General features: G+C 55.6%; 1 protein-coding gene across 5 annotated transcripts; it reads right to left on the bottom strand.

Annotated features, from left to right (window-relative positions):
• Positions 1–722: 722 nt before the first annotated feature.
• On the bottom strand, positions 723–18,193 carry TBKBP1 (TBK1 binding protein 1). 5 transcript variants are annotated; one of them, XM_033410736.2, is made up of 11 exons: positions 18,069–18,193; positions 15,867–16,126; positions 15,335–15,457; positions 14,996–15,100; positions 13,780–13,960; positions 13,000–13,172; positions 12,740–12,801; positions 10,206–10,341; positions 4,218–4,336; positions 3,265–4,001; positions 723–2,206 (listed from the first exon to the last, which is right to left on the bottom strand). In XM_033410736.2, the coding sequence occupies exons 2-11, from the start codon at positions 16,089–16,091 to the stop codon at positions 2,181–2,183; spliced, it is 1,887 nt and encodes a 628-aa protein (XP_033266627.1). In that variant the 5' UTR covers positions 16,092–16,126; positions 18,069–18,193; the 3' UTR covers positions 723–2,180. The 5 variants fall into 5 exon arrangements, with proteins under 5 accessions (XP_033266627.1, XP_033266626.1, XP_033266624.1 ...); XM_033410735.2 differs by lacking the exon at positions 18,069–18,193 and adding an exon at positions 16,528–17,222; XM_033410733.2 differs by lacking the exon at positions 18,069–18,193 and having other exon boundaries at positions 15,867–17,222.
• Positions 18,194–25,119: the final 6,926 nt, after the last annotated feature.

The following is a 25,119-nucleotide window of genomic DNA, read 5'->3' as shown; positions in this document are numbered from 1 at the left end:
TTGGCACTAAATGGAAAGGGATGTTAGCCGTGGGTCTGGAGCTGAGCCTTGGGCCTTCAATGAGCAACTACCCCTGCCTTTTGTTTTTAAGTGAATCCTTGGCCAAAAGGGTCACGTGGAAATGAAAGGCAACCAGTGTTGATGAATAAGTAACTCAGGCCCTTTCTGCAGGCAAGAGGGCACAGCCCCAGCTGGGGCAGAAGTCATGGGTTCACGACCTGCCTCTGACCTCCCAGGCTATGGGACTTTTCAAGGCAGCTGCTGAGCCTGGAGCCCAGCCCCTCCCTGCTCTCTGACCCATAAGGACATAGATCCAAATGTTCCCTCCTCTTTGAGGCGCCAGTCTGGTTCACGGCACAAGAAATCATTTGATGAAAAAATCCTGCTACTGATAAATGAATCCCCAGGCTACAGAACTTCTACCTGCCAGACCTGCTGGAAGGGAAAATTCATGAGTCCCTGACATCTGCTCAGGGCTGGTCACAAAGACACCCTCTGCTGCTCCCTACCTGTTCCAAATAAAGTCCACGTCACAGGTCACCTGTAGCCACTCACATGCCTGCATCTCCAGAATCACCTTGGAACATGGGTGCCCCGTGCATCCCCTACTTGCCCAATGCCCATCCTCCCATGGTTGTGGTTACCTGAGACAGTTTCCAAGACCTTCTGCTACAAGGGTTTCCTCCCCACCACAGCCACAGAGGGAACAGATCAAGCGCAGATGGAACAGGTAAGTTTTATTTGGACTTCCAACTTGTTCAGAGAGCTCGGGGCCCCACTCCCCTCTCCAGTCCCCCTTCCCCATTCCCCCTCCCTAGGGGGACACTCAAGGTACAAGGCCATGTGTCTCTGGAGTCCTCAGCCCCTTCCCTGCCCCACACACCCCCTCACTCCCCTGCACTGAGGAGGGGGGGAGGGATGTGAGGAGGTGGGGGACCTGGAAGAGTTGGATCAGAAAGGTACATGCACTGACAGTGGCGTCCACTGCCCGCACCGGGCTGGGACCCGGGAGGGGCTTGCAGTGGAGGGGGGCGGACTCATCGTGGGGCGGCAGGCTCTTGCCATAGCAAGCTCCACACCTCAGCCCTGGGGACCCCCTGGCCTCCTGCTTACCCGTCCTTCTGAGGGTTCGACTCTGAGGTAGATTTCACAGAGGGAATGTGGGGCTCTGGGGTGTGGGAAGGGGGTTAGCTCTTTTGAAGTTGATCTCCACAGCACCCTGGGCCCATCCTCAGGTTCTGGATTGGGAGGCGGGGCTGATGACACCCACCCAGCTAACAGAGGCTGAGTCACACCCGGGCTCCAGGGCACCTGTGGTGTCGGGGCTTGAGTGGGGTCAGGGCGGAGGGAAGCATCTGCCTTAACAATCTGTGCCTTGGTGCTGGGGGCTCCAGGAGGAGGGCATAGGCCTGGGAGGCTGGCACAGATAGTTCCCTAGCCTGACGGTCATGGCGCCTCAGGGCAGCCTCTTTAGGCTGGATGCTCCCAGTCCTCCAGGGTCCTCCCTCTCCTCTCCAGGGTGGGCAGAGGGGGAGAACAGGGTTGGCCTGCAGGGAACGGCGAGTCCCGACCTGGCCATGGGATGGAGGAACTGGCGTCAGTGTGCAGGGGAGGCTCTGAGACCCCACAGGGAGGCATTCCCTGGACAGAGCACAGCCTGAGAAAGATGGACATCTGGGGAGGTGCTAGGGGAGCTTTTGCTAGGAGAGTCTTTTGATACCCTCCCCTCCCCCAGGCCCAAGCACTAGACACCTTCTTGGATCCAACCGTTTGAAAACAGAAAGGCAGAGGGAGAGGCTGGGTGGGATATGCCCCTTCCCACCCCAGCCCTGATCCCCACCTCCCCAGCAGAAGCCAGGGAGATGGGGAGAGCCTCAGCTGACCTGGGAAAAGCCAGGGCTGAGTGGTGCCTGGACCAGGGAAGATGGTGCACACGTTGACTCGATAGCTAGTGGAGGTATCTGGGGGTCGCAAGGGGCAGGGGCCCCCTACGAGATTCATGCAGCATTCAAAGTGAGTGAGAGTTTGGGGGTGATGGGAGAAGGTGAAGAAACAGCCAGTGGGTGGGGGAGGCACCCTAGATCTTGCTGTTCTCCAGGTGAGAGTCAATGTGTTTGATGAGGGCATCATCGGGGTACCCGACAGGGAAACCCAGTTGGCAGAGGGGGCAGCTGCGGATATCAGAGCCCACTGTCTCCATCAGCAGCTGTGGGGAGAGAAGGGAGTCATTTATGGTCCACAATCCTCCCTCATGGTCCCCACATCCCAACCTGCCCTTCCCTGGGACCTGAGGCAGGGATGGCTGCAGCATGCAGAAGGCATCTGGGCACCCCTTCTCCTGTACCACCCCCTTCCTCCCCCTCCCTGGCCACCTTCTACCAGTTCATCACCCACTGCCCCGACCCCCGGGCATAGTGTCCCCAGGAGGTGTGAATGGGGAGGTGGGTATGCTCAGCCCCTCAAGGCATCTGCGGTAATGAGGGAAGCCAAGACCCAGATATGCCCTCAGACTGACTAAGACACAGCTCTCAGATAACTCAAAGCAGTGGATAATCCTAAACAATGTACAACCCCAAAATAATTTTCTGTCTGGCTTTGGAATATATTTTGGTCCTTTCAGGTGGCAAGAGTTGGCTCTGACATCCAGGAAACTCATTATTTCAGTGAAACGATACAGCCGTCAGATAGGGCTGTCTTCTAGGACAGACAGAAAGGGGCAGGGGCTCTGAGGCCTGATGGACAGAACTGGATGAGCAGGCCTGTCCCTGTCCGGAACCAAGACCCATGGCATCAGCATAGCCTCCGTCACCAAGTAACAGCAGATGTTTACTACTGAGCCAGGCCCTGTGCAAGAGTGCTTTGGGCTCACTGCCTCCCTCTTAAGAACTCTCTAATGGAATTAGATAATAAATCATTGACCTCATTTTTGCAGATGAGAAAACTGAAGGCCAAGAAGATAAGTAACTTGCCGGAGGTCCCAAAGCTACTAAGTGGTGGAATCCAGAATCAAAGCCAGGACTGTCACTCTAAAGACCCGGGCCTTTAACCGTGAAACTGAACAAGTTTTAATGGTGCGGGCCCCAATTCACGCCAACAAAAGGCCACTGGAGAGAGAGGGGTTGCTGCGCCCCGGGAAGGGGGCGGTAACAAAGGAAGGGAGCCCCGCCCATCAATCAGGCGTGAAGAGGGCGGCGGGGCCCCCACCCCGCGGCCCCCCACCCCCCGCCGGGTCTGAGGCACGTGCCCGCGCACGTGCCCACTCACGTTGATGGACGGCCAGGACTGCGCGTGCTCGGCGTGGGTGTAGGCTGTGGCGGCGGGCGACTCCGGGATGGGGAAGCCAGCGCAGAACGAGGCGCAGCGGATGGCGCCAGCCTCCGGGCTGGGCGGGCTGGGCGGGCTGGCGGGCACGGCCCACTCCTCCTCCTCCGACGGCTGCTTCTCGAAGCGCAGGCGGATGCCCTCGAAGGCGCGCCGTGGGCTGAGGGGCCGGCCGGGGCCGTAGAGCTCGCTGCCGTAGGCCCGCGGCTTGGGCAGCGTGGCCGCCTCGGCCTGCAGCCAGGGCGGGGAGGCGCCCGCGTAGCCCGCGCCCTCCGCCATCTCCGAGTAGCTGCGCCGGCCCTGGAAGCCGGCCTTCACGTGGTGGCTGGGCGGCTTGGCGTAGGCTCGCTCGGCCAGTGTCCTCTCCCCGGGCGGCGGGGGTGGTGGGGGCCGGGGCTGCGGGGCCGGGCAGGCGGGAGGCCCTGGGGAGCGGCACTGCGGGCTGGGGGACTGGCATGGCGGCGGCACCGGCGAGCGGCGCTGCGGGACGGGCGACGGGCAGGAGGGCGAGGCCGGCGAGCGGCGCTGCTGGGGCGAAGGGCAGGGGGGCCCGGGAGAGCGGCGCTGGGGGACGGGGGACTGGCACGGGGGACAAGGGGGCGCCGCTCGGGCCGGCGGGGAGTGCGAGGGACACTGGGGGGCCGGGGAGTGGCGCTGCGACAGCGGCGAGTGCCTCTGGCCTAGAAGAGAAGGGGGACAGTGGTGGGGAGAGAAGACGTCAGAACTGGGGAAACAGGGCCTTGCCGGCGACCAGTGCCCACCCACTCTCCGAACGGGAGTGGAAAAGGCCTGGGCACGGGGGAAGGAAGTGAAGGGTGGTCCCCGGACGCAGGACGGTGGCCATAGCTATCCCCTCCTTCCGGGTCCAGCTCCAGGCCTCCCCTGCCCCATCTCACCGCCACTCCGAGCCTGCTCCTGCAGCAGAGTCCTCAGGATCCTCCCCTGCAGGGAACTCAACTCCCGAAGCCGGCCCAGCTCCTCTGTCAGCTCCGTGTAAGCCAGCGCCAAATTCACCCTGAAGGACACCCAGTCACCCAGGTCAAGGCTTGACCCCAGCCTGCCCTGACCCTGAGGTCAGAGGGCAGGGAGTGGGGGAGAGGAGAAGGGAAATGGGTTCACTGTCACAGCTGTGGAGAACTGCCTCTGCCCCACATCTGGCCCTCCCCTCCCCTCCCCTCCCCGGCCCTCTAGCCCCGCTGCAGAAATTCTCTTGGGCTTTGAGGGCCACCTCAAACGGAACTTCTTCCAGGGAGCCCGAGCCCTCCCCCTCCCCCGAGCCTTACCTTGGTTTAGGGCAGTGGTTCCCAGACTGTGGGCTGGGGATAGAGAGCTCAGTGATTTCAAGGGATCCCTGAGATTGTGTATTCACTGAGCCTTGTCTGTGGCCTGAACACACCTCATACGGGTATGTGTGAATGTTTTTCTAATCTGTGCAGAAGCTGTGGTGACAAATAAAACACAGATTCATCAAAAAGCTGCACTGAATTTATAGTAGGTTTTGTCCCTGTGAATTTTCTCAAAGAGCTCATGGTAATAGTTTAAGTACAATCTGTGTATTGGGGGCAGGGGCTGCCTGAGGAGTCCTCACCTTTGAAAGATCAGGGATCACTGCTGCACAGCCTATGAAGAGCCCCATTCCATAAGTGAAGACATGGCCTTCTAGCTTGGCAGAGGTGCCAACTGATAAACTTGAACCCAAGTCTGCCTAGTTCCAGGTCCACTGCTCTTGCTTCCACCTCAAAGCTGCCTCTGAGCTCGATTCAGCCTTGCAACTCCCAGGATCATCAGGGAACCCTTTACATGGAGCTGTTGTGCACTGAACACCTCCAGGGGGTGCCACTCACATGAAGCACCTAACAAAAGTTGCCTTGTTCTGGAACTTCACTGGGAGTTCCTCAAAGTTGGGGTCTATATCACTGTATTCGTATTCCCAGCATCTTGTCCAGGGTCTGGTACCCAGGAGCTGTTCAGTAAGTGAATATTGAATTGAGCCTCTCTATCCATTTTTCTCTCTTCCCTTTTTTTCCTCACACTTCATGCTCAGGCCTCCTGGGCACCCACCCTCATGGAGCTGGAACAGACTTAGCAAAGACTTCAACCACTTCCTTTTCTCTTCCTTTCTCTTTGGGTCCCTGTGACCCAGAATCACTGAAGGTTATCATTCTCAACACTGCCCCTCCCCTCTCTCCCACCCCAGCCTGCACACCTCCAGGGAGCCTGTCTTGATGTCACATGAGGCTCTGCCATGGCCTTGGGTCACTGCTTTCATCTCTGATCTGGGGTTGGACCAATCCTGGGAAGCAGGGGATTTTGTTTCCTCAGATCTTGCCTCCTCAATCCAGAAGGGACTCTGGAACTTTGTGGAAGTTGGAGCTGGAGGGAAGTGGCAGGCAGAGGCTTGGCCAGTCCAGAGGGATTTCCTTACAGGGGAGGCCCTATTGCCCCAGTAGCTGAAGGGCCCTGGGCAGCAAGGAGAGGAGGGTGGAGGCAGTTCTCCAGACCCTGAGGGCCCTGTCCTCATCCCATGGTAATGGACGTGTGAGAGAGGATGTATGTGAATGGGAGGGAATGAAGGGAGGTGTGAGACCACTGTGATGGGTGTGAGGAACAGGGTGAGAGAGTGAGTGTGTGTGTGTGACCCCGGAGAAAAGGAGGGGAAGTCATGAGGTTAGGGCTTCAGAGGGCAGGAAAAGCCGAGGTGCAGAGGGTAGATGATGACTGAACTCCCTCGCTCTCTACTCACTGGCGGGCTCTCTCGCGCCAATGCTGGGGCAGAGCTGGGTGGAAGGGGGAGCCCCTCCCACAACAAAGCTATTTTTAACCCATTTGGACCAAAGCCAAATTCTTGCCAACAGGCTGGGATTCTGGGGGACAAGCCCACTTCTAAAGGCGGGAGAGTGCCCTCTACCAGTCTGATGGTGGACAGGGATGGACAGGAGCAGAGAGGAGGGAGTCCTTTTGGGAGCCCTGGCCAAGGTGCTGCAGCCTCTATCCCACCACATCTCAGCCGTCGTGTGTCCTATGTTCCCCCACGCTCTTCTTCAGCATGGGTCTGTGGGGAGAAATGGCATTGCCTTCATCAGACTGGGAGGCCAGTCTGTGTCCCACATTAAATTGGGGACTTCCCAGCAGGAGGCTCCCCTCTTCAAACCGAGGGAATCTGAGGGCAGGAGCTGCGTCTCCCCCGCTCAGACTGGGGGCTTTTGGAGGACTGTGCTAGCCCCTCAGTGGTGGGGGCAGGAGGGAGCCCTGGGCAGGGCACTGATGGAACATCCTCTCTGACCGAGCAACCACAGTTTCTCTCCCTGTCCGCCTTCACTGCTGTATCTCAGGTGACAGATACAGGCTGTCGCCTTCACACCCTGCCTTAGCGATCTCACCTGCCACACTCAGTTGCCAAGCTCCATCTCTCCCCGCTTGCCTTCTTCCCCATATCAGGAGCTACCCCAGTTTCCACTGCCCTGCTCCTGGCACCCTCCTCGCAGCAAAACAGGGCAAGAGGAAATGGAACGGAGAAGGCCCTGGCCCAAAATGCCCAGCCCCTCTTCCAGCTCTGACCCTGTGTCCTCCTGGAGCTCCAGGCAGCCCTTGCAACGACCTCTGAGACCCCGGGCAAGGTGGGGGGACCTGACCTCCTGATGCCCCATAGCCCTGTGGGACCTCCCCCTTCATTGGGCGTCTCTGTCTCTTCCCACCTCAAGATGTTCAGGCCCAGGCTGCTAAATGCTCTAACAACCCGAATGACTCCCATTAGAAAACACTGCCAATTCAGTGGAAAAAAATCTCACTTCACAACACAACCAAGAGTCGCACACGTGCACCTGAATACACATTCCACTTCCTGGCTTCCTGGCCCACACCTGAGTGCTATTTTCCACCATCACAGCTGTCTGGGAAGGATGGGTCAGGTGAACGGCAGCAGATGGCTGCATTTGGGTGCTTCTTCATTGCTTAAATTATGCGGGAAAATCCTGAGTCTCTCAGAACTTGGGAAGGACTCAGGGAGAAAAGAGTCATAAATAATCTGTATGAGCCCTTATGGGCCAGGCATTGTGCTAAGAATTTAATCTTCACAACAACCCTACAGTGTGACCACTCTTATTATCTCCATCTGAACAGATGAGAAAACTGAAGCTTACAGAGGTTAAGTCACTTGACCAAAGCCATAAAGCCCAGTAATAGTGGAGTTGCTGGAATGGGAGCTCCCGTCTCCTGGACTCCAAAGTCGAGGCTACTGACCACTAAGCTATCTACTGCCTTCCAAAAGGATCAGGGAACGGGGGAAAGGAGAGGTAGGAAGGCAGCAGAGGGAAAGATGAGGAGGAGGAGGAAGAGGCTGGGGACCTGCAAAGTGGCCTGGGAGCCCTGCGCATCACCAGCCCTGCCCTGGGAGGGGAGAGGAAGGCGCTAGACACGTGTGGAAGTGGAAGGACAGAGTTTATATTAAGAGGCCGGGTCAAGGTCACAGAGCAGTGGTGGCACAGAGCAGGGATGCAAACAGGCTCTTGGCACCTCAGCCTGCTGCGCTGGCACCTTCGGAAGAGCCACAGTGCAAATGGCAGCGTTGGCAGGAAAGAGGGCTCCCACCACTGCAAACCTTTCCACCCTTTGTTGACTTATCCTTTCATTCATTCTTTCCACGAATAATTGAGGGAGCTCAAAAATTCATCTGGAAACAATCATCTTCACTGTTATTGACAAAGCAACTGAGATGAGAAAGGTTAGAGACCTAAGCGTCTGCCTCTGTAAAAGGCCTCTTTCTGCCCCGAACCAGCTGGGAGACACGTCCGAGTGCAGTGTCTTCCCCAGGGAGGTTCACTTGGGTGCCCTGTGCTGCGCTGCAGCCTCTGTGAGGATGCGGATTTGGATGCAGACGCAGATGCGGCAGGGTCGAAATTCAGACCAGCACTGGGTCATGGGATTAGAACTAGGGATGGATGGGCTCAAGGTCAGGATTAAGGCTGGGGTCGGGGTCAGATTAGTTCATTTTCAGTCAGGATTGTAGATGGAGCTGGGGGCAGGATGAGGGATAGGGTTACAGGGAGGGATGGGATCAGTATTAGGGATACGACGGGGTAAGGATCAGAGCTGGTCATGTGGTCAGAATCCCTGGCTGACAGAATCAGCAGGAAAACAGAAATCCAGCATCCCCACCCCCTCCATCCTTGCCCATAGCTGCCCCCTGCTGCCCCCAGCCACCTCACCCCCGCGGGGGAGTTGAGGGACCCAACTTTCCACCACCCACAGGCACACCCAGCATTAGTCTTCCCCCCCCACCCCCGGCCCGACCCTCAGGGAGGGGACCACAGGCACCGGGCCGTGGAGGGACTTGAGGTTGCGGGCCGGGGGAGGAGGAAGTCGCATGCAACAACCCAGCGCTCCACCACTTCCTTTCAGGCGCCTTGAGCCCCTTCACTCTCCTCGGCCAGCTATGACTTGCGGTCCACAGAGCCCAGCTCTTCATGGCAGCCCCTGCCATGCTTCCAGCTCAGCCAGATGTTCTCTGTGTCTAGAAAGCCTCCTCAGATACAACCAAACCGAGAGGCTCACAGCAGGGCTAGGAACGAGGGTCCCCATTTCGGTTGGGGGGGCCCACACATCCCAGTTTGCCCAGGGCTGTCCTGGTTCACAGGAGTCACCTGGCATAATTATTAATAGGGCCCCCTTTCACTTTTAAAAATGATCAGGTTTAGTCAACAAATCATCTGGCTGCCCCTCATATAAGGGCCTCCTACTTGGATAAGAATGTGAACCAGAAAAAAACACCACAAGGTACCGTCACCCCATCTGCTCAGGACCTGTTTGGAATTTGCACTTAACTTCTCTGATTACTTCTTTGTAACCTTGGTTTGCTCAGCTGTAAAAGGGGACAATACTGTCACATTTTGGTGAGAAACAAATGAGATTTTGTAGGTAAACTGCCTCGCAGAGTGTCTGCTGTGGATGAAGACTCAGGGAAGCACCTAGGAGACGGGTGGAGAAAGGGGGAAACCAGTTTTGATCCTTTTCTAGAGATACCAGCTCAGTGAGTTTGGTTTGAATGAGGGGAGGACGTGGAGTTCCCCATCGAGGGAGAGAGCGTGGGTAAGAGCTGCTCTCTGCCTCCCTGGCAGGGAAAGGGTCAGACAGTTCAAAGCCCACCAACCCCTCAGACCACAATTAGGTGGGCGTGGTGGGCCCCTACTTCAGAACCCCTCCCCACCCTTGGGGAGCCCCGAGGCTGCAAGTGCTCAGGGCTTAATTCCTGTGGGCCGGGTACCCAGGCTGAAGGAAATTTGAAAGAAAGGAAGTAGGGAGGGTGAGAAGCGTGAAGGGGGAGGCCCTGGGCCCGCTGGTTCTGGGGCATGAGACTAAGCTCAGGGTACACGGGGGTCTCCGACTTCCGTCCTGACTCCCCCCCACAACTCTGCCCTTGACCTCCGTGCAGAGTTTCCATCCTCTCTCTCCGAGTTCACACTTCTCCCCCACCACTAACCGCAGCCCACGCAGAGGCTTGTGGGTGGAGAGAGGGGTGGGGGGTGGGCGGAAAAGCGCCCAGGCTACAACACTGAGCCCCCCACGTTGGGGAGAAAGGCCTCTAGTCCCCCCCATCACTCATACTGAATCCCCATCTTCTCACAGGGTGCTCCCCTCATGGATGAACCCCCTCCCTCACTGGCCCTCATTCCCCTGACAGAGCCCCCTCAAGGAGCCCCCTCTCCACAATCTCCCTTCCACCCTCAGCACTGGCCACACCCTCGGGAAGGCCGCACTCAGGACCTGTGACCCTGAGTGGGGCCCAGAGGGAAGGAGGCCATGGGTTCTGCACCTCTCACTTGGCTGGGACCCTCCTGGGGTCCTCAGCTCCCTGCACATCCTCAGGAGCAGGTGGTCTCCACCCCTACCTCCTCCTTCATTATTGCCTTTGGCCTGCGAGTCACCCTCAGCGGCTCTTCCTCTGGGGCAATTTGTCCCCCTGGGCACCGACCACCAGATGCTGGGCTGACCGAACAGCAGGGAAATCTTGACCGGAGGTCAGACCTGGAGGGTGGCAGTCCGGTCTGGGCGCCCATTTTCAGAGGAACATTGATGACCTGGACCTGTGAGCCAGGGGCTGGGATGGGAGGGACTGGAAGCCTTGGGGCTGGGGCTGCGTCCCAGGACTGCCCCCTCAGCACCTGGGGGACTCACTGAGGGGAATTAATAGAGGTGGTGGCAGTACAAGTGAGGGCGTGTGAACAGCCAGGACTCCCACGGTGAAACTGGCCACCTGGAGGCATCCACACAGAGACAGGGGAGCACCTCTCGGGGGTACACAGGGTTCCCACAGAGGACTCGGCTGGACTCAGGAAGCTCTGTGGCTCCCTCTTTAGCCTTCACACCTCCATCTGGATAACCCACCCCTGCAATCCTCTCTCAGGAAGGTCCACATATAAAATTCCCACTAGCCTGGAGGCGCAGGCAGAAGTAGAAAGAAAAGGAGGGGCTGGTGGGGGGAAAGGAGCTAGAGTAGATGACTGAGGCCTCCTCAGGTGGGAGGACGGGGAGGGAGCACTCGGGAAGCGGCTTATTACCAAAAGGAGCTGAGTTTATAAGAAAATAAAACTACCGGGGGAGTGAGGACTTCCTCTGAGAATTAACTCTTGCCAAGCTGAGGCTATCCAGAGATGCTTGGCCTGAAAGGAAGTGTGAAGCTGGGCAGGCAGGGCCCAGCCGGCTCTACGGGTAGACGTCCAGGAGGCCCTGATGCAGAGCCCAAGCCATGGAGGCCGAGGGGAGGAGCTGGAGGTCACCTCAGGTAGGAGCAGCCCCGGAGCAGAGCCCAGCTCCCTCTGGCCAAAGGGACAGGGTCGGGGCGGGTGGGGGTGCCTTGGGGTGCGAAGGAAAAGCGGCTGTCCGGGCCAGAATTAGTGGCATAGACGATATGACCTCCAAAAGCATCTGCGGGACGGGTTCTCTTCTACTCACTCGCTCACGTGGCCCCTTGGGACCCACCCCCCCCTTCTCTGCCTCCCCCACATCACCTTCTGCCACTTCTCCCAGCAACGACGGACCTCTGAGGCCATGAGGGAAACCTGGGGCCAGATTAGGTGAAGTGGACAAAGCTAAGCCACTCGGCATCCCAAGAGGGGTCCCTGAGATTCGAAACCTGGCTGTTGGGACTCCAGCCAAAAAAAATCCTCTCTCTGGGTTCAACCAATTGAGGGAGGCTTCACTGCTGGTCTTCTAAGAGGGAGTTGGATTCAGTGAGCCATAAAGGGCCCCACGGTGTGACTTTAGGGGCAAGCTATGATTCTAGAACGTGTGTGTGTGTGTGTGTGTGTGTGCTTTCCGGGTCTGGGTACACAGGCTAGGATGGACCCTGAGCCCCAGCCACAAGCTAGGGTGGACCCTCTCTGCAGAGGCCTCTAACAGCTGAGGGGTCCCGCCCATCAGTCCCACACACTGGGTTCTCACTCCCCAGCTATCACAGCCCCACCCAGGCCCTCACCCCAGGGTGCAGAGGGAGGCGAGAGGTACCCCCAACCGGCCAGAAGCCAGGAGGAAGGTGAGGAGGGAGCCTGCTGGGAGGAGGACCGGGGGTCCTGGGGCTGGGTGTGTGGTGTGGTGGAGGGTTAGCTCCTGCCCTTGCTGGGCCTCAGTCTTCCCCTCTGATGAAAGTAGGGAGTCTGTGCCACACGTCTCATCTTAGAGGAGAAGGCTTAGGCGGAAGGAGGTTTGTGCTCTATTTCTCAGAAAGTGGGAGAGGACGAGTTCGGGTGCGGATGTGAAAGGCACCAGGCTCACTGCTGCCAGGCTGCGCTCACCCTCTCCCTGGCTGCCCAATGCTGCCCCGGAGGCCCCGCTACTAGGCTTCACCCTGACATAGCTCCCTCCCCACTTACTGCTGCCTCTCTTTAATGGCAGGATCCCCAAGGGACACCCCAGCATAATACGTTCTAATTCCCTGCATGCTGCTGTATGAACTCAAGGAAGTCCATCCTCTCCTAAGCCTCAGCTTTCTCTCTCCTGAGATAGGAGACGAGGCACCACAAATCCTAAAAGAGACCATCTCCTTCCTCCTTGTCAGGGAGGAGAGGGTTAACCCAAGCGGCTGGGCCTTGTTACTGGGATAGAAAATGGGCTCCAGAGAGGCCCCCAAACTCACCAGGGGACACTGAACATAGCAGCAAAGCTTCTGAGAAAGTCTCTCTCAACACCTGACACCTCAAGAAGACACAGGCCTGGGTGCCAGAGGAAAGCAAAGGGTACCTCCCAACACCTCCAGAAGCTCGCCTTCTTCCTGTGAAGGGCGCAGAGCCACACAAGCAACCCGACAGCGTGGAAGAGAGGTCCCCCAAACAATGTGCAGGGGGAGGAGAGAATCAAAGGGGGAACCTGGAAAATGCCATCCCCGGGGGTGCAGAGGTTAAGAGGAGGAGGATTACAGGAGACTTACTGATCATCCCCAACTCTTTTCACCCACGCCATGTCACGCTCTGACTGGTTGGAGGCCAGATCCTAAGGGAAAGATCGAGCAGTCAGACCCCAACCTCACCTTGCCTGAACTTCCCTTCTTTACCATTCCCAGGGCTGGTCTGTACTCAGTGAGGAAGTCCCAGATCTCTAAAGTCGTTTCCAGCAGCCCCCAGACCTTCAAGGAGCTCTGCAGGTGCCAGAGCAGGGACCCCAGGTCAGCGCCCCCCCCCCCCTTTTTACCTGGGCCCGGGTCTCCTGCAGCTGCTTCAGCTCCCCCTGCAGCCGCTCACACTCAGCCTGGAGCTGCTCCTCCCGAAGCTGAGCCCCCCGGGCCTCTCCCTGGGCAGCCTCCAGAGCCTCTTCTAGCTGCCGCCGCTCCAGCTCGCTCATACTCGGCGTGGGGCCTGGCCAGCCTGCCGGTAGAGGAAAGGACAATGTCAGGCTGGAACCAGCCGCTGGACACCCTCCACCCACTCCCAGATCAATACAAAGTGAAACAGGTGAGAACTGCAGCGTGAAGGATCCAAGAGAGACATCCAGAGGGTAGATATCCCAGGATGAGAGAGAGACCTCTACTGAGGGCAGAGGGGAACAGTGGGCTGAGCTGCTTTTTCTAATCTTTCTGGTGGCCAGGGGAGAAATAAGACGGGCTCTGGAACGGTTTCCCCAGCCACACTCAAGTCTGAAAGCATCCTCAGGGGCCTCTCCTAATCACAACGGAAGACAGGCGGAGGGGACTCTGGGTGGGGCCGCCCTCTGCTGGCACGTACAGGAATTGCATGGGAGAGCCTGGGAATGAAGGAGTTGGGGGGGGATGCCAGTGGGAGAAACTGGGGTAATAGTTGATGAGGTGAGGGGACAGTTGGTAAGGAGGGATGAGGTGATTATGGGAGAAGTTTAAGACATTGTAACGGGGTGCTGACTATCAGTCTGAAACACTGGAGGTGTCCAATAGTGTTGAAATGGGGGGCTGGCTTGGGAACTTCAGAGTATGGAAATCAGGGGTGGCTGAGATCTCACCGTGACTCAAGCCAGATCCGCCTCTTAGTGCCAAGTAGTGCAGGTCCAGATCAGCACAGGGCGGGGCAGGGGCAGGTGGGGGGCTCAGGCTGGGGAAGGCTGCATCCCGGAGGCCTTGTTGCTGCCGCAGCTGCTGCTCCAAACCACAGATCTGCCGCAGGTGGGTCTCCACCAGGGCCCGCTATGGGGGGGAAACAAAGGGGTGAGGATCTGCATCAGGTCAGGGCACACCTGTGGGCCGCCCAAACCCAGAACTTCTCCATGTCTGGGTATCCATCACCCCCCTAAACTGAGCAGAGACCCCAGGTCACATATCCCAACTCCACTCTCCAAGTGGCCATGAGTCTCCTCTCCCAGCAACTGCAATGCAGATGTTTCTGGCTACTGCCCCTTGCAAGGTCAGAGTTAATGCCTCTTCCTTGTCACTAACATGCAGACACACTTATAAGAACACTCAGCCTCCTGTCCAGACACCACCACACCCTCAGGAGCATAATAATTTCCATTTTCATATGTCACTTAACCACTCTGGGCTTCACCTACCTCACCTATAACACGGAGGTAACCACACCTACCTCTTAAGTAAGTTTGTTACGAGGATTAGAATGAGTAAATATATCTAAAGAGATAAGAACGATGCCTGGCACAGTTAAGTGTCATTAAGTGTTTGTGATTGGTAAGTCAAAGCATTTTTTACACAAATGCCCAACAGCTCAGCAACGTTGTTATTATTTGCCCCACTTTTCACAGGCAGGACAGAGGCTAAGTGACTTGACCCAGCTCACAGCTAGGAGTCAGCAAGAGACCATGCCTCCTGATTCCAACACCTGCCCACCTGCTCACACGCATGGCTATACCCTGACTCAGAATCACACACAGGTCAAGGCCCATCCCAGCAGCCACGAACACTTTCAGTCACCTCTGCCCTCACCCACACAGCCTTCCAGCTCAGTGCTATAGGTGCAGGGTCAACGCAGCGTGAGCACCAAACATACACACAGATTCACAGTGTTCTACAGGGCTACTCACAGTCACCTCCTGTCACTGCATGGCCAGGATGTACACAGAGTCACTCACAACCTGTATGATACACATAACGCCACTCACCAGGCCAAACGGGCACTCACTCACGGACAGACACGAACACGGTGGGGTGCATTCCACAAGCACACAGCCAAGGTCACACCCTCAAGCACCCAGGCTCCCTGGACCTCACCATCTCCCCCAGCTCCGTCTCCAGGTCACTCTTCTCCACGCAGAGCTTCTCGTAAGCCTGGATCATCTCCCCGAGCTGTTCTTCCTGCTCCTTATTCTTCTGCAACTGGACGGGGCCCGGAGGGGGTGGAGTGCAGCCAGAGTCAGGCCCATCTTGACTTGGGGGCAGAGCAGTACCCTGTGCCTCCCACCCCCACTCCCAGCACCCAGTGGAGGGGTAGGAGGAGCTGCAGCTGGTTCTAGGGAGGACCATGGCCATCTCTGATCAAGGAGATGGAAGGTCAGCGGCTGGGGAGGTTATCAGAAATGGACTGGAGCAAAGAGCTCAGGGAGGGCTCACCTCGTGCTGGAACTGGTTGAGCCGTTGCTGCAGGCTGACTTTCTCCACCTCCAGCAGGGAGCCATCCTTGATTTCATACAAAGAGAAGCCGTGCTCCTCTCCAAAGTCATTGATCAGTGGGTACTGCGGGTGGGGCAGGCCCTCAGAAGAGCTTCAGCCTTGCTGTGTCCCCATCCCACAACCTGCGTCAGAATCCTCGCCTCTCCCTCCCCACTCCAGTGGGATCTGTACATCCTGATTCCCATGGCCCTGTAGGCGTCTCCCACCAACCAGATCTTTTTTAGATCCAAGGTCCAGCATTCCAAAGCGGATCCCTCCTGATCCTTTCCTGATTGGTGCTGGGGTCTCCAGAGTTCCCATCCGCCCAGAGCAGCCACATCCCTCGTGAGGGATCCTCAAGTTCCCAAGAGTCTGTACCCTGACCCCTCTTCTGGATCCCTGGAATCTCTGCCGGATCCCCAGTTCCTGCCACCCAGCAGCCCCCTCCCCTGTCACACACACAGCCAGACCCCCGTCATCTCCAGGTTCTGACCTTAATCTCGTAGACCTTGAGGCGGCGGCGGAGGGTGGCATTCTCCCTCTCCAGGCCCCCCAGCCGCTCTTTGATGTCTCCGTAGGCCGTGATCAGGGCAAAGTGGGAGGCGGAGCACATGTCCCCCCCCAGCGAGGGGTCTCCAGGGGCATCCAGCCACACCTCACTGGGCCCCAGGGCCTCCTGGGTCAGGATGCTGATGTCATCCTCAAACATGGACTCCATGGCAAGGGCCTGGGCCACAGCCCGCCCTGGGCCTCCTGGGAGAGCAGGAGCAACGAGCAACGGTGGAGAGGGTGGCCCAGAGCTTGTCCCTAATACCCCTTGTCCTGGCCTGAGGAGCCCTGCGGCCAGCTGGGATGCAGCCTGGTCCTGCCCCCGTGTCTCACAGCCCCCTCCCAGACCCATCTTCTCTTCTCTGCTGCCTTTGGGGGAAGGAGCTAGGACCAGACGGAGGTGGTGGGGGTGGGGGTGGGGGGGTGGAGCAGTGACAAATAGGGACAAGTAAGCGAGGCCAGCAGCAGGGAAGGGCTCCTTCCGGAACCCAGGGAGAACTGTGGACAGGAGAGGGCTGCCTTCCCAGCACACAGGGCCCAGATGGGGACTGCCTTGACTCACTCCTCAGCCCCTTCTCCACCCCAGGCTTCACTTCCCCAAATACCTTTCTTCCAAGCTCTTCATGCCAGGCCTCTGGCACCCCTGGCTCCTCCCTAAGGAAGGCCCAGTGCTTCTGGGAGGGTCAGCCCCACCACTGTCAGAACATCCTCTGCTGGGCCCCTGCCCAACTCCCCGGCTTCCTCCTCTAGGATCCCAGAGTTCAGGAAAAGGAAGTGCTTCCCCCACTCACACCAGGCCGGGCGGCTGTGGCAACCCTCCAGGCCCTCCACACCCCTGACCTGGGACCCACAGGAGGTCATCGGCTGAGTGTCTGAGGGTACACAGTGGGGAAGGGGGCTCTGGGAGAGGGCCCGGCGCAGGTGGAGAGGGCTGACAGAGAATTCTGAAGCCTGGCCTGTGTGCCTGCACAGAGGGAAATGGGGAGCCCTGAGAGGGGGCAGGAATGACTCAGGGCTCCCGAAAGAGTAGGCGAGGGGGTGCGTGTGTACTTTTCCTGGCCCTGTTTATGAATGTGTGTCTGTGGTTGGCATGTGTGGGGGGAATGTGTGTGTCTGTGAATGAGTGTAGGTGTATCACAGTCAATGAGTGCCTTAGCGGGGCTGCGGGCGGGCGGGCGGGGGGGGGGTCGGAGGGAGTGGGGAAGTGGCCAGGAGGCCCCGTGTGTTTGCGTGTGCACGCGTGCGTGAGCGTGTGTGAAGGGTGGGCACGTTCGGGGCCGTGTGTCACGTGAGGCACTATGGGAATGTCCGAGGTGTGTGCGCGCGCGCCAGAGCGTGTGTGCGCGTAGGAGAGGGGGCTCCCGAGGTGTGAGTTGAGGCAGTGGGGTCCGCGACAGCCCAAAATCGGGCAGCAGGAGGCTGGGGTGAAGAGGGCCCAGGCCCAGGCCCCAACACTGCCCCGCCTTAAGTGCCAGGGAAACGCGTGTGACCGGGTCTGAGTAAGGAGTGTGTGCGCGCGTATTTGTACGGCTGGCCCCACCTTTAACCCTCTCCTCCCCAGGCCCATCCCCTCTCCCCAAACTCCGCTGTCCGCGCTCACCACACCCGCCCAGACCCCCGGCTGGCCGGCCACCTCGGGCCCAACTCCACTAGCCAGGGCTCTGGCCCCTTAGCGGCCGCGACCAGTGTTCGATTCCTCTGCATCCCCCCCCTCGGCCCAGCGACCCCGCGCGAGAGCGACAGCAGGCGGATGGGGAGGGGGTGCCTCCTCGGCCCCGGGCCCCTTCTGCGGTCCCTTTAAGAGCCGCCCTTTAAACCCCTTTAGCTCGGCGGACAGAAACTGTCGCCCCTCCCCTCTCAGGGGCCGAGACCAGGCAGCCCCCTCCCCCACAGCCGGCTGAGCCCCGGGGCCCCAGTCCGCCGTCGCCGGGCCGGGGAAGGGGCTCCGGATGCGGTGCGGCCTGAGGAGCGGCGGAGGAGGGGGAAAGGGGGAATGCGGACTGCCGACGCCGGACCCTTCCCTCCCCGCCACCCTGGGCCAGCTGCGGGCCAACCTCCCGCCCCCTCCTCCGGTCCACCCCGCGACCCACAGGGGCCGGCCCTGGACGCCGTTCCCCTCCCCCCGCCCAGCCCAGCCGGGACTCACAGCTGCTGCGGGTTCCTGCTGGTAATCGCAGCTTACCCCCTCCGCCTGCTCCCTCCCCAGACCGGTGCCCCCACCCCCCCTGGCACCGCGCTCTGCTCTCGCCCTGTCGCCGCCGGGTCTCTCCCCACCCCCCACCCCCTCCCCCCAACCCCCTCCCTCGCTCCCGCCCCGCTCCTCCTCCTCCGCCGCCGCCGCTGCCGCCGCCGCCGCCGCCTCCTCCTCTTCCTCCTCCTCCTCCCCCCGGCTGCTCCGGGTTTCTCCGGCTGGGAAGGCGCCCCGGACCCCGCCGCGGCCACCACCACGTGGCAAGGGGCGGCCGGCCCCCGGCGTGCGGCCCCGCCTGGCAGCGCGCCCGGCGCCCACCAGCTCCCTGCTGCGCGGCCCATGCTCCGCGCACCCTCCCAGACGCCTCCCATCGCACTGTGGCTTGGCGGCGTGTGTGGGGGAGTTTGCGGACGGCGCCGGGGCTCAGGAGGTGCTTTGGAATTTGCTTTGGGGCTGTATGTTTTGGGGAAAGTGAGGTTCTTTATTTGGATTGTTTTGGTCTTTGATCTTTTGAGAAGGAAAATATTAGACCTACTCTTCATAGCTCTTGGGAGAGGGGGCATTGCAATGATAATGAATACAATGACCTTAGGGTCCAGTCGGAGAGATTAGAGTTAAATCAGTAACTTCTTTGGAAGTGAGAGTGAGCTAAGATCAAAGTTCATTAGGAAGGGGGACAGCTTTCCTCTCCCACACACAGCCCCCTCCCCCCAACACACAGACGCACCCACAGGCCAGCGAAGTGAACAAACAACAGATTTCACCCTTCCACAAAGATTATTTGAGCACCGGCCAAACTGCTGGGCAGGAGTCACAAGTTTTTGCCACTTTCCCACTGTGTGACCTTGGGCAAGTTACTTAACCTCTCTGAATTAAATTGGAGTTAATTCCTGACCTGGGCAACTGTAGGAGAGGAATGGGGACCAGAACTAAAGGTGCTCTGTGAATCCTCAGGGGGGTGTTAATAAGTCATTTTGGTTATTCCCTGATGGATTAAAAAAGCATGGGCAGAGGCGTGGTCAACATTGATGCAGGTAGGGAATGATCAAGGGAAACTCTGGAGGACTCTGGCTAACCCCTAACAAGCCAACCCTGGAAAGAGAGTATAGGCTAAGGAGGGGGCTTTTGGTAGGATCAGAATTTAGCTTGAAGCCTCCCATCTGGAGAGAGGGTTCAGGCTGCTGGGAACCTGAGCCTATCTTTTTGGCTCCTGGAGGAGGTGGGTGGTGAATCTGGAAGGGGCAGGAGAAAAGGTTTCTTGCTTGCTGTGAGCTTTGAGAAGCAGCAGCAGCAGTTCCCATTTTGTCCCACTGTAGGGAGAAGATTGGGCTGGAGGGTGAGCTCCTCCTCCTAGGAGAGCCAGCGGGGGCTGTGTACTCTTTATTTTCAAAGAAAGGGATTCTCACTGGCTCCCTTCTTCCTCCTCCTCCTGCTGGGTTCCCTTCCAGTTGCTCCTGCTAGCCTTTTACGGTCCAGAACACTAGCTTTCTCTGAGCCATGTGAGACAACCCACCTGCCCTTTAGACATAAAGGCTACCCACAGGTGTCATCTCCCTTAAGGCTGCACAGGTTCTCTTCTAAAACCTAGAAGACCAGGCAAAAGATTGGAGGCTGGGCTTAAAGGTAGTGAGGCTGTCTCTGAGGCCTCAATGAGTGTGGATTTGGCCATCAACTGGCCTGAAACTGACTGGCAAGCCTTCCCTCACTGAAAAGGGTAATGGGTCCAGGTACCGTCTAAGCACACACTCTACAGGATGAGTTGTCAGGTCCTGATGCTGCTGGGCTGCTCAGGGTACAGGCCTGAGTCACCCAGCCGGGCACAGCCCAGTGGTTTATCTGGGATTCTAAGCAGTTGGTAGCAAAAGCCCAACAGAGATTATGCCTGGTTCAGGTGCCCCCAAAATACCTCCCTGGAATCTAGACCTGATCTCATTGCATTCTCCCTGTTTTCTGGTTCTGTTGCTCATATTGGACAGACAGTTCTGAGAACAGAAACTGTATCCCATCTGTCTTCATAGCCCTAGGTGCCCAGATAGTATCTGCTCACTATACACTTACTTATTCAACAAAGATTTCTTGAACACCTATTATGTGCTGGATGCTGAGAATACAGTGATGAGCATGTCTCTGAAGGACAAACATGTATCTCCTGCCCTCTTGGAGCTTATGTTCTAGTAGAGGAGTCAGACAAAAAAAGAAAGATTAATAAATGAAACATTATAAATTGTGATAAAAAATAAAAAGACACAAGGGGCAACAATAGGGAAGAATTGGAGGGGGGTATCTGCTTTAGATAAAGTAGAGAAGTTCTCCCTGATGAGGTAAAGTTTAAGCTAAATCTTAAGGGGTAGGAAGGAGTGTTCCTGGTTGAATGAATAAGTGAATGAAGTTGTGTAACTTTGGATGAGTTACTCTCACCTCTGTAGGCCTGTTTCTTCATCTGAGAAAACTGGAGATTGGTCTGAATTCCTTCTAAGAACCCATGATATTATCAGGGCTCATCATGATAGAGACAGAAAAAGGTAAAACCCAGGGTCCTGGTGAAAGGGGAAGGGTGGTAGAGGGAAGTGAGAGGAGAAGAGGGAATGTGGTGGACAACTGGTCAGGCTCGAGTCGTGCGACATTTGTAAATGGCATTCACAGGTGCTGTGAGAGGACCTGTCTCCAGTAGTTACTGGTAGGAGAGACAGTGCAGAAGCAGGAGCCAAGTCACCCCTGCATGTTTCCTCCTTGGAAACCATCAGGGGGAGACTGTTTCCCACTCCCAGGACCCTTGCTTTGGAGAAACACTTTAACCTTCCTGTCCCATTCTTGCCTGAAAAGAGTAGGAAGAGGTGGCGTTAGCAGCTGGCAAAAAATTGAATCAAAATAAAACGCAGATGACTCAGAATCAGGCTGGCAGAAAAATTGATTAGACACATGTGACAATGCAGGATCCGGTTGCCACCTTAGCCCTTCAGTTCTAGATCCTAGAAAATTAGGGTTTGCTGCAGAACCATCCTGGGATTCCAACTGTAGCTGCTAGTCTTCCATCAAATCAGAGGTTTGGGCAGTGGTGGAAAGTCTCATTCCTTCCCCAGATCCTCCAATTTCTGTGGAGGTAATGCACATCCTCCAATCAAATTTGCAAGGTTTGGGTGGAAAGTTTATAACTATTTGTGCTTCATATTCTCCACGACTGTGTTCATTTCTGCTGTCTCCCAAACAACTAAAAATTAGTCTACAGGCATCTTGTTTTATTGTGCTTCACTTTATTGCACTTCTCAGATACTGCATGGGTTTTGTTTTGTTTTTTAACATCTTTATTGGAGTATAATTGCTTTACAATGGTGTGTTAGTTTCTGCTGTATAACAAAGTGAATCAGTTATACATATACATATGTTCCCATCTCTTCCCTCTTGCGTCTCCCTCCCTCCCACCCTCCCTATCCCACCCCTCTAGGTGGTCACAAACCACCCACCGAGCTGATCTCCCTGTGCTATGCGGCTGCTTCCCACTAGCTATCTATTTTACGTTTAGTAGTGTATATATGTCCATGCCACTCTCTCACTTTGTCACAGCTTACCCCTCCCCCTCCCCATATCCTCAAGTCTATGCTCTAGTAGGTCTGTGTCTTTATTCCTGTCTCACCCCTAGGTTTTTTACAAATGGCAATTTTGTGGCAACCCTACATTGTGCAAGTCTATTGGGACCATTTTTCCAACAGCATTATTATTATTTTTTTAAATATTTATTTGGTTGCTCTGGGTCTTAGTTGTGGCACACGGAATCTTTAGCTGTGGCATGCAAACTCTTAGTTGCAGCATGTGGGATCTAGTTCCCTGACCAGGGATCGAATCTGGGCCCCCTGCATTGGGAGTGCAGAGTCTTAGCCACTGGACCACGAGAGAAGTCCCCCAACAGCATTATTTTTAAATTAAGGTATGTGCATTGTTTTTTCACACATACTGCTTTTGCACACTTAATAGACTATAGTAAATATCTTTTTTTTTTTTTTTTTTTAATTTGGCCACGCCACGAGGCATGTAGGATCTTAGTTTCCTGACCAGGGATTGAACTTGCGGCCCCTGCGTTGGAAGCGCGGAGTCTTAACCACTGGACTGCCAGGGAAGTCCCTAAATATAACTTTTTCTGTGCACAGGGGAAACCAAAATATTGGCATGACTCACTTTATCGAGATATTCACTTTATTGTGGTGGTCTGCAACGGAACCTGCAGTATCTCTGAGGTAGGTATGCCTGTATTGAATTTTTTTTTAAATAAATTTATTTTTGGCTTCGTTGGGTCTTCATTCATTGCTGTGTGCGGGCTTTCTCTAGTTGCGTGAGCAGGGGCCTACTCTTCATTGCAGTGCGCGGGCTTCTTATTGCAGTGGCTTCTCTTGCTGTGGAGCACCGGCTCTAGTCGTGTGGGCTTCAGTAGTTGTGGCTCGCGAGCTCACTAGTTGTGGCACATGGATTCTAGAGCGCAGGCTCAGTAGTTGGGGCGCATGGGCTTAGTTGCTCTGAGGCATGTGGGATCTTCCCGGGTCAGGGCTTGAACCAGTGTCCCCTGCATTGGCAGGTGGATTCGTAACCACTGCGCCACCAGGGAAGCCCCAAAGCCATGTCTTAATTCTTTTCCTCAGGATGGTGATAGGCTGCCCCTCTGCATCCAGAGCTCAGGCTGGGCACCAAAGCCGAGACGTACTTTGCTTTCAAACAAGAAGGTATGTTTCACACACACAGCTAAGTTCAGGAACTTATGGCTTAGGAGCACCTGTGAGATGAAACAGTTCAGGCCTCCTACCCGCACTGCACTGCTCAGGGTCGGCTGACAGCGCAGGGGTAATTCAGACATGGAGCTTACTCAGCAGCCTGTGGCCTTTTGGGCCACTAGGCACCAACATCCACCCTGCCCCCCAGCCCTGGTTCCCAAAAGCTTCTAGCTCAGAGGGAAGATGAAGCAGAAGTGCAGGGAGATGATTCAAATCCCAGTTGGGAGGAAAGTTGGCTTTAGGGAAGTATGCCACCTCCCACCAATCCTTGAATTGAGTCTGACAGTTGACAAAGGTTAACAATGGACGTCACTATAGAATTACCGCAAAATGACTTTGCCATTTAATTCCAAAGCCCCTTCATCCAGGGCTCTCCCTGCTTGTTACCTGGAAGCTTGCTGGGAGCAGAGGCTCATCTGCTCATCCTCTAACCCTGCATAGCACACAGTCTGCAGCAGCCCAGCAGGACAAGCACAGCCTATGGAGTCGGGACTGCTTGGCTAGCCCACGTGATTTTGGCAAGATTCTTGCCCCTTCTGTGCTTCTCCTCCCTCATCTGTCAACTGGGACTAAAATGGTGCTCTTGTTAAAGGGTTGATGAGGGTTACTTTCATTATCCTATATAAGATGCTTATTACAAGCCTGGCATCTGGTAATGCATAAAATCAACACTGTACGTCTAATTATTGATTAATCCTATTCCCATTCCTCCAGTTAACCCAAGGTTAAGAGGCTAGCCTGAAGTCATCCAGCAAACGAGGGTAAGAGTTAGGTGCCCAAGTGTCTTGAGGCTCTGCCATTCCCAGGTTTCTGGATGTTCTGCCCCTCAAAGGCTAAGTGATGCCATTTCAGAAACTCCCTGAACTGTACTGACATGTCATTAGTTCAACAAATACTTACTGAGGGTCTACTGTGTGTCAGGCACTGCTCTAAGCTGGGGAAAGACAGTCAAGGTCACCAAATTTGGGAGCTTTCATTATAGTTGGGAAAACTGGCAATAAATAAGCAACAAATATACCTTTAGACAGTGTTGTGAAGGAAATGCATGGCACAGCATAAATATGTACAGCATGGATCCTTGTTTTGTATTACTAAGATACCGACAGCATCTGTCCAGGACAAATGTTGAGGAAAGCTTGGGTTTTGGTATGACAGAACTGGGTTTGAATTCGAGCTCCATGTGACCTTGGTCTGATAAATTAATCTTTCTGCTCCTCATTCCTATATATTCCCCTATACAGAACTCTGTTAAGGTTGCTGTGGGAATTACGATATAATAAACATAAAATCTTTTCAGTGTTTACTGTTTTTTCACATCAGACAGGTCAAGCTGGAATCCTTGATGAGGCCAGGTGGAACTGTAGCCTTGTACTGTATGTACTTTTTCAGTGTTTGTTGAGGAGGCGGGTATATGGGAACGGGGAATGACCTGGAGGGCTGCTGGAAAAAAAATTCTTAGGAGAAGCAGTTCTTCCTTACCATTTGATAATGAACCAATACCATTCTTTCCTCTAAGTATACCTTCAATGGAGAAATATTTAACGCAGTCTAGTCAAGAATTACAAGTTACCCTCTATAACCCAGTAATCTCCAAATCTGGGTACAGAAAGAAAATATTAGAACTCCTATTTATATTTATTTTTCATATAATTGCTTTTTAATTATCTATTTTTGTGCCTTGTTACACAATATATGGGTACAGTAGTACAGGTATATAATTTATCAACACATGGGGGTACGCATGATCAAAAATTCCTTACTGCAGGGGTGTGCAATTAGAAATGGTGAAAGGCCACATGGAGGCTAAGGTAGGAAAATGAAGGTCTGCCCTCATTTTACTTGCCCAACATAAACTAAGAAAGTGCATTTTTTCATAAAGTAGCCTGCAGGCATCTCGCTGCACTAATAAACAGCAGGGTGAAGGAAAGGACCCAGTTTCTTAATCTCAAGTCAGTGTTCTATCCTCTACAAGTCTCTAGGGGGGGAAAAGTGGAAGCAGAAATTAAATACACGCTGCAAACTAAGTAAAAATCCAACCTTTGGATAAGCCATTAAATAGACGAGATCATTAGCCTGCAAAATATGCACAAGACAGAGGACAATCTCCAGCAGCTTCAGATCTCTCTGGACAGGAAACCTCCTCCACGTAGTCATTTTTCACTACCTCATTTGTAGAAAACTTTCATTCATATCCCATTGTACTACGTAGAGCTAATTTTTAAGACAGATGTGTCCTTCCTCTCCCCAAC

This window comes from Orcinus orca, chromosome 19 (assembly GCF_937001465.1).
Source record: "Orcinus orca chromosome 19, mOrcOrc1.1, whole genome shotgun sequence".
In the NCBI taxonomy this organism is placed as follows: domain Eukaryota; kingdom Metazoa; phylum Chordata; class Mammalia; order Artiodactyla; family Delphinidae; genus Orcinus; species Orcinus orca.
The sequence above is the reverse complement of the archived record's forward strand: the minus strand, read 5'-3'. Positions and strand labels throughout refer to the sequence as shown.

Excerpts from the sequence above, each read along its gene's own strand:
- TBKBP1 (XM_033410733.2), bottom strand. The coding sequence starts at position 16,274 with ATGGGTCTGGGAGGGGGCTGTGAGACACGGGGGCAGGACCAGGCTGCA. Across the intron at positions 4,337-10,205 it reads AGGCAATAATGAAGGAGGAG|GGTGAATTTGGCGCTGGCTT; the intron begins GTAGGGGTGGAG and ends GGTGTCCTTCAG. Across the intron at positions 4,002-4,217 it reads GGAGCAGGCTCGGAGTGGCG|GCCAGAGGCACTCGCCGCTG; the intron begins GTGAGATGGGGC and ends CTTCTCTTCTAG.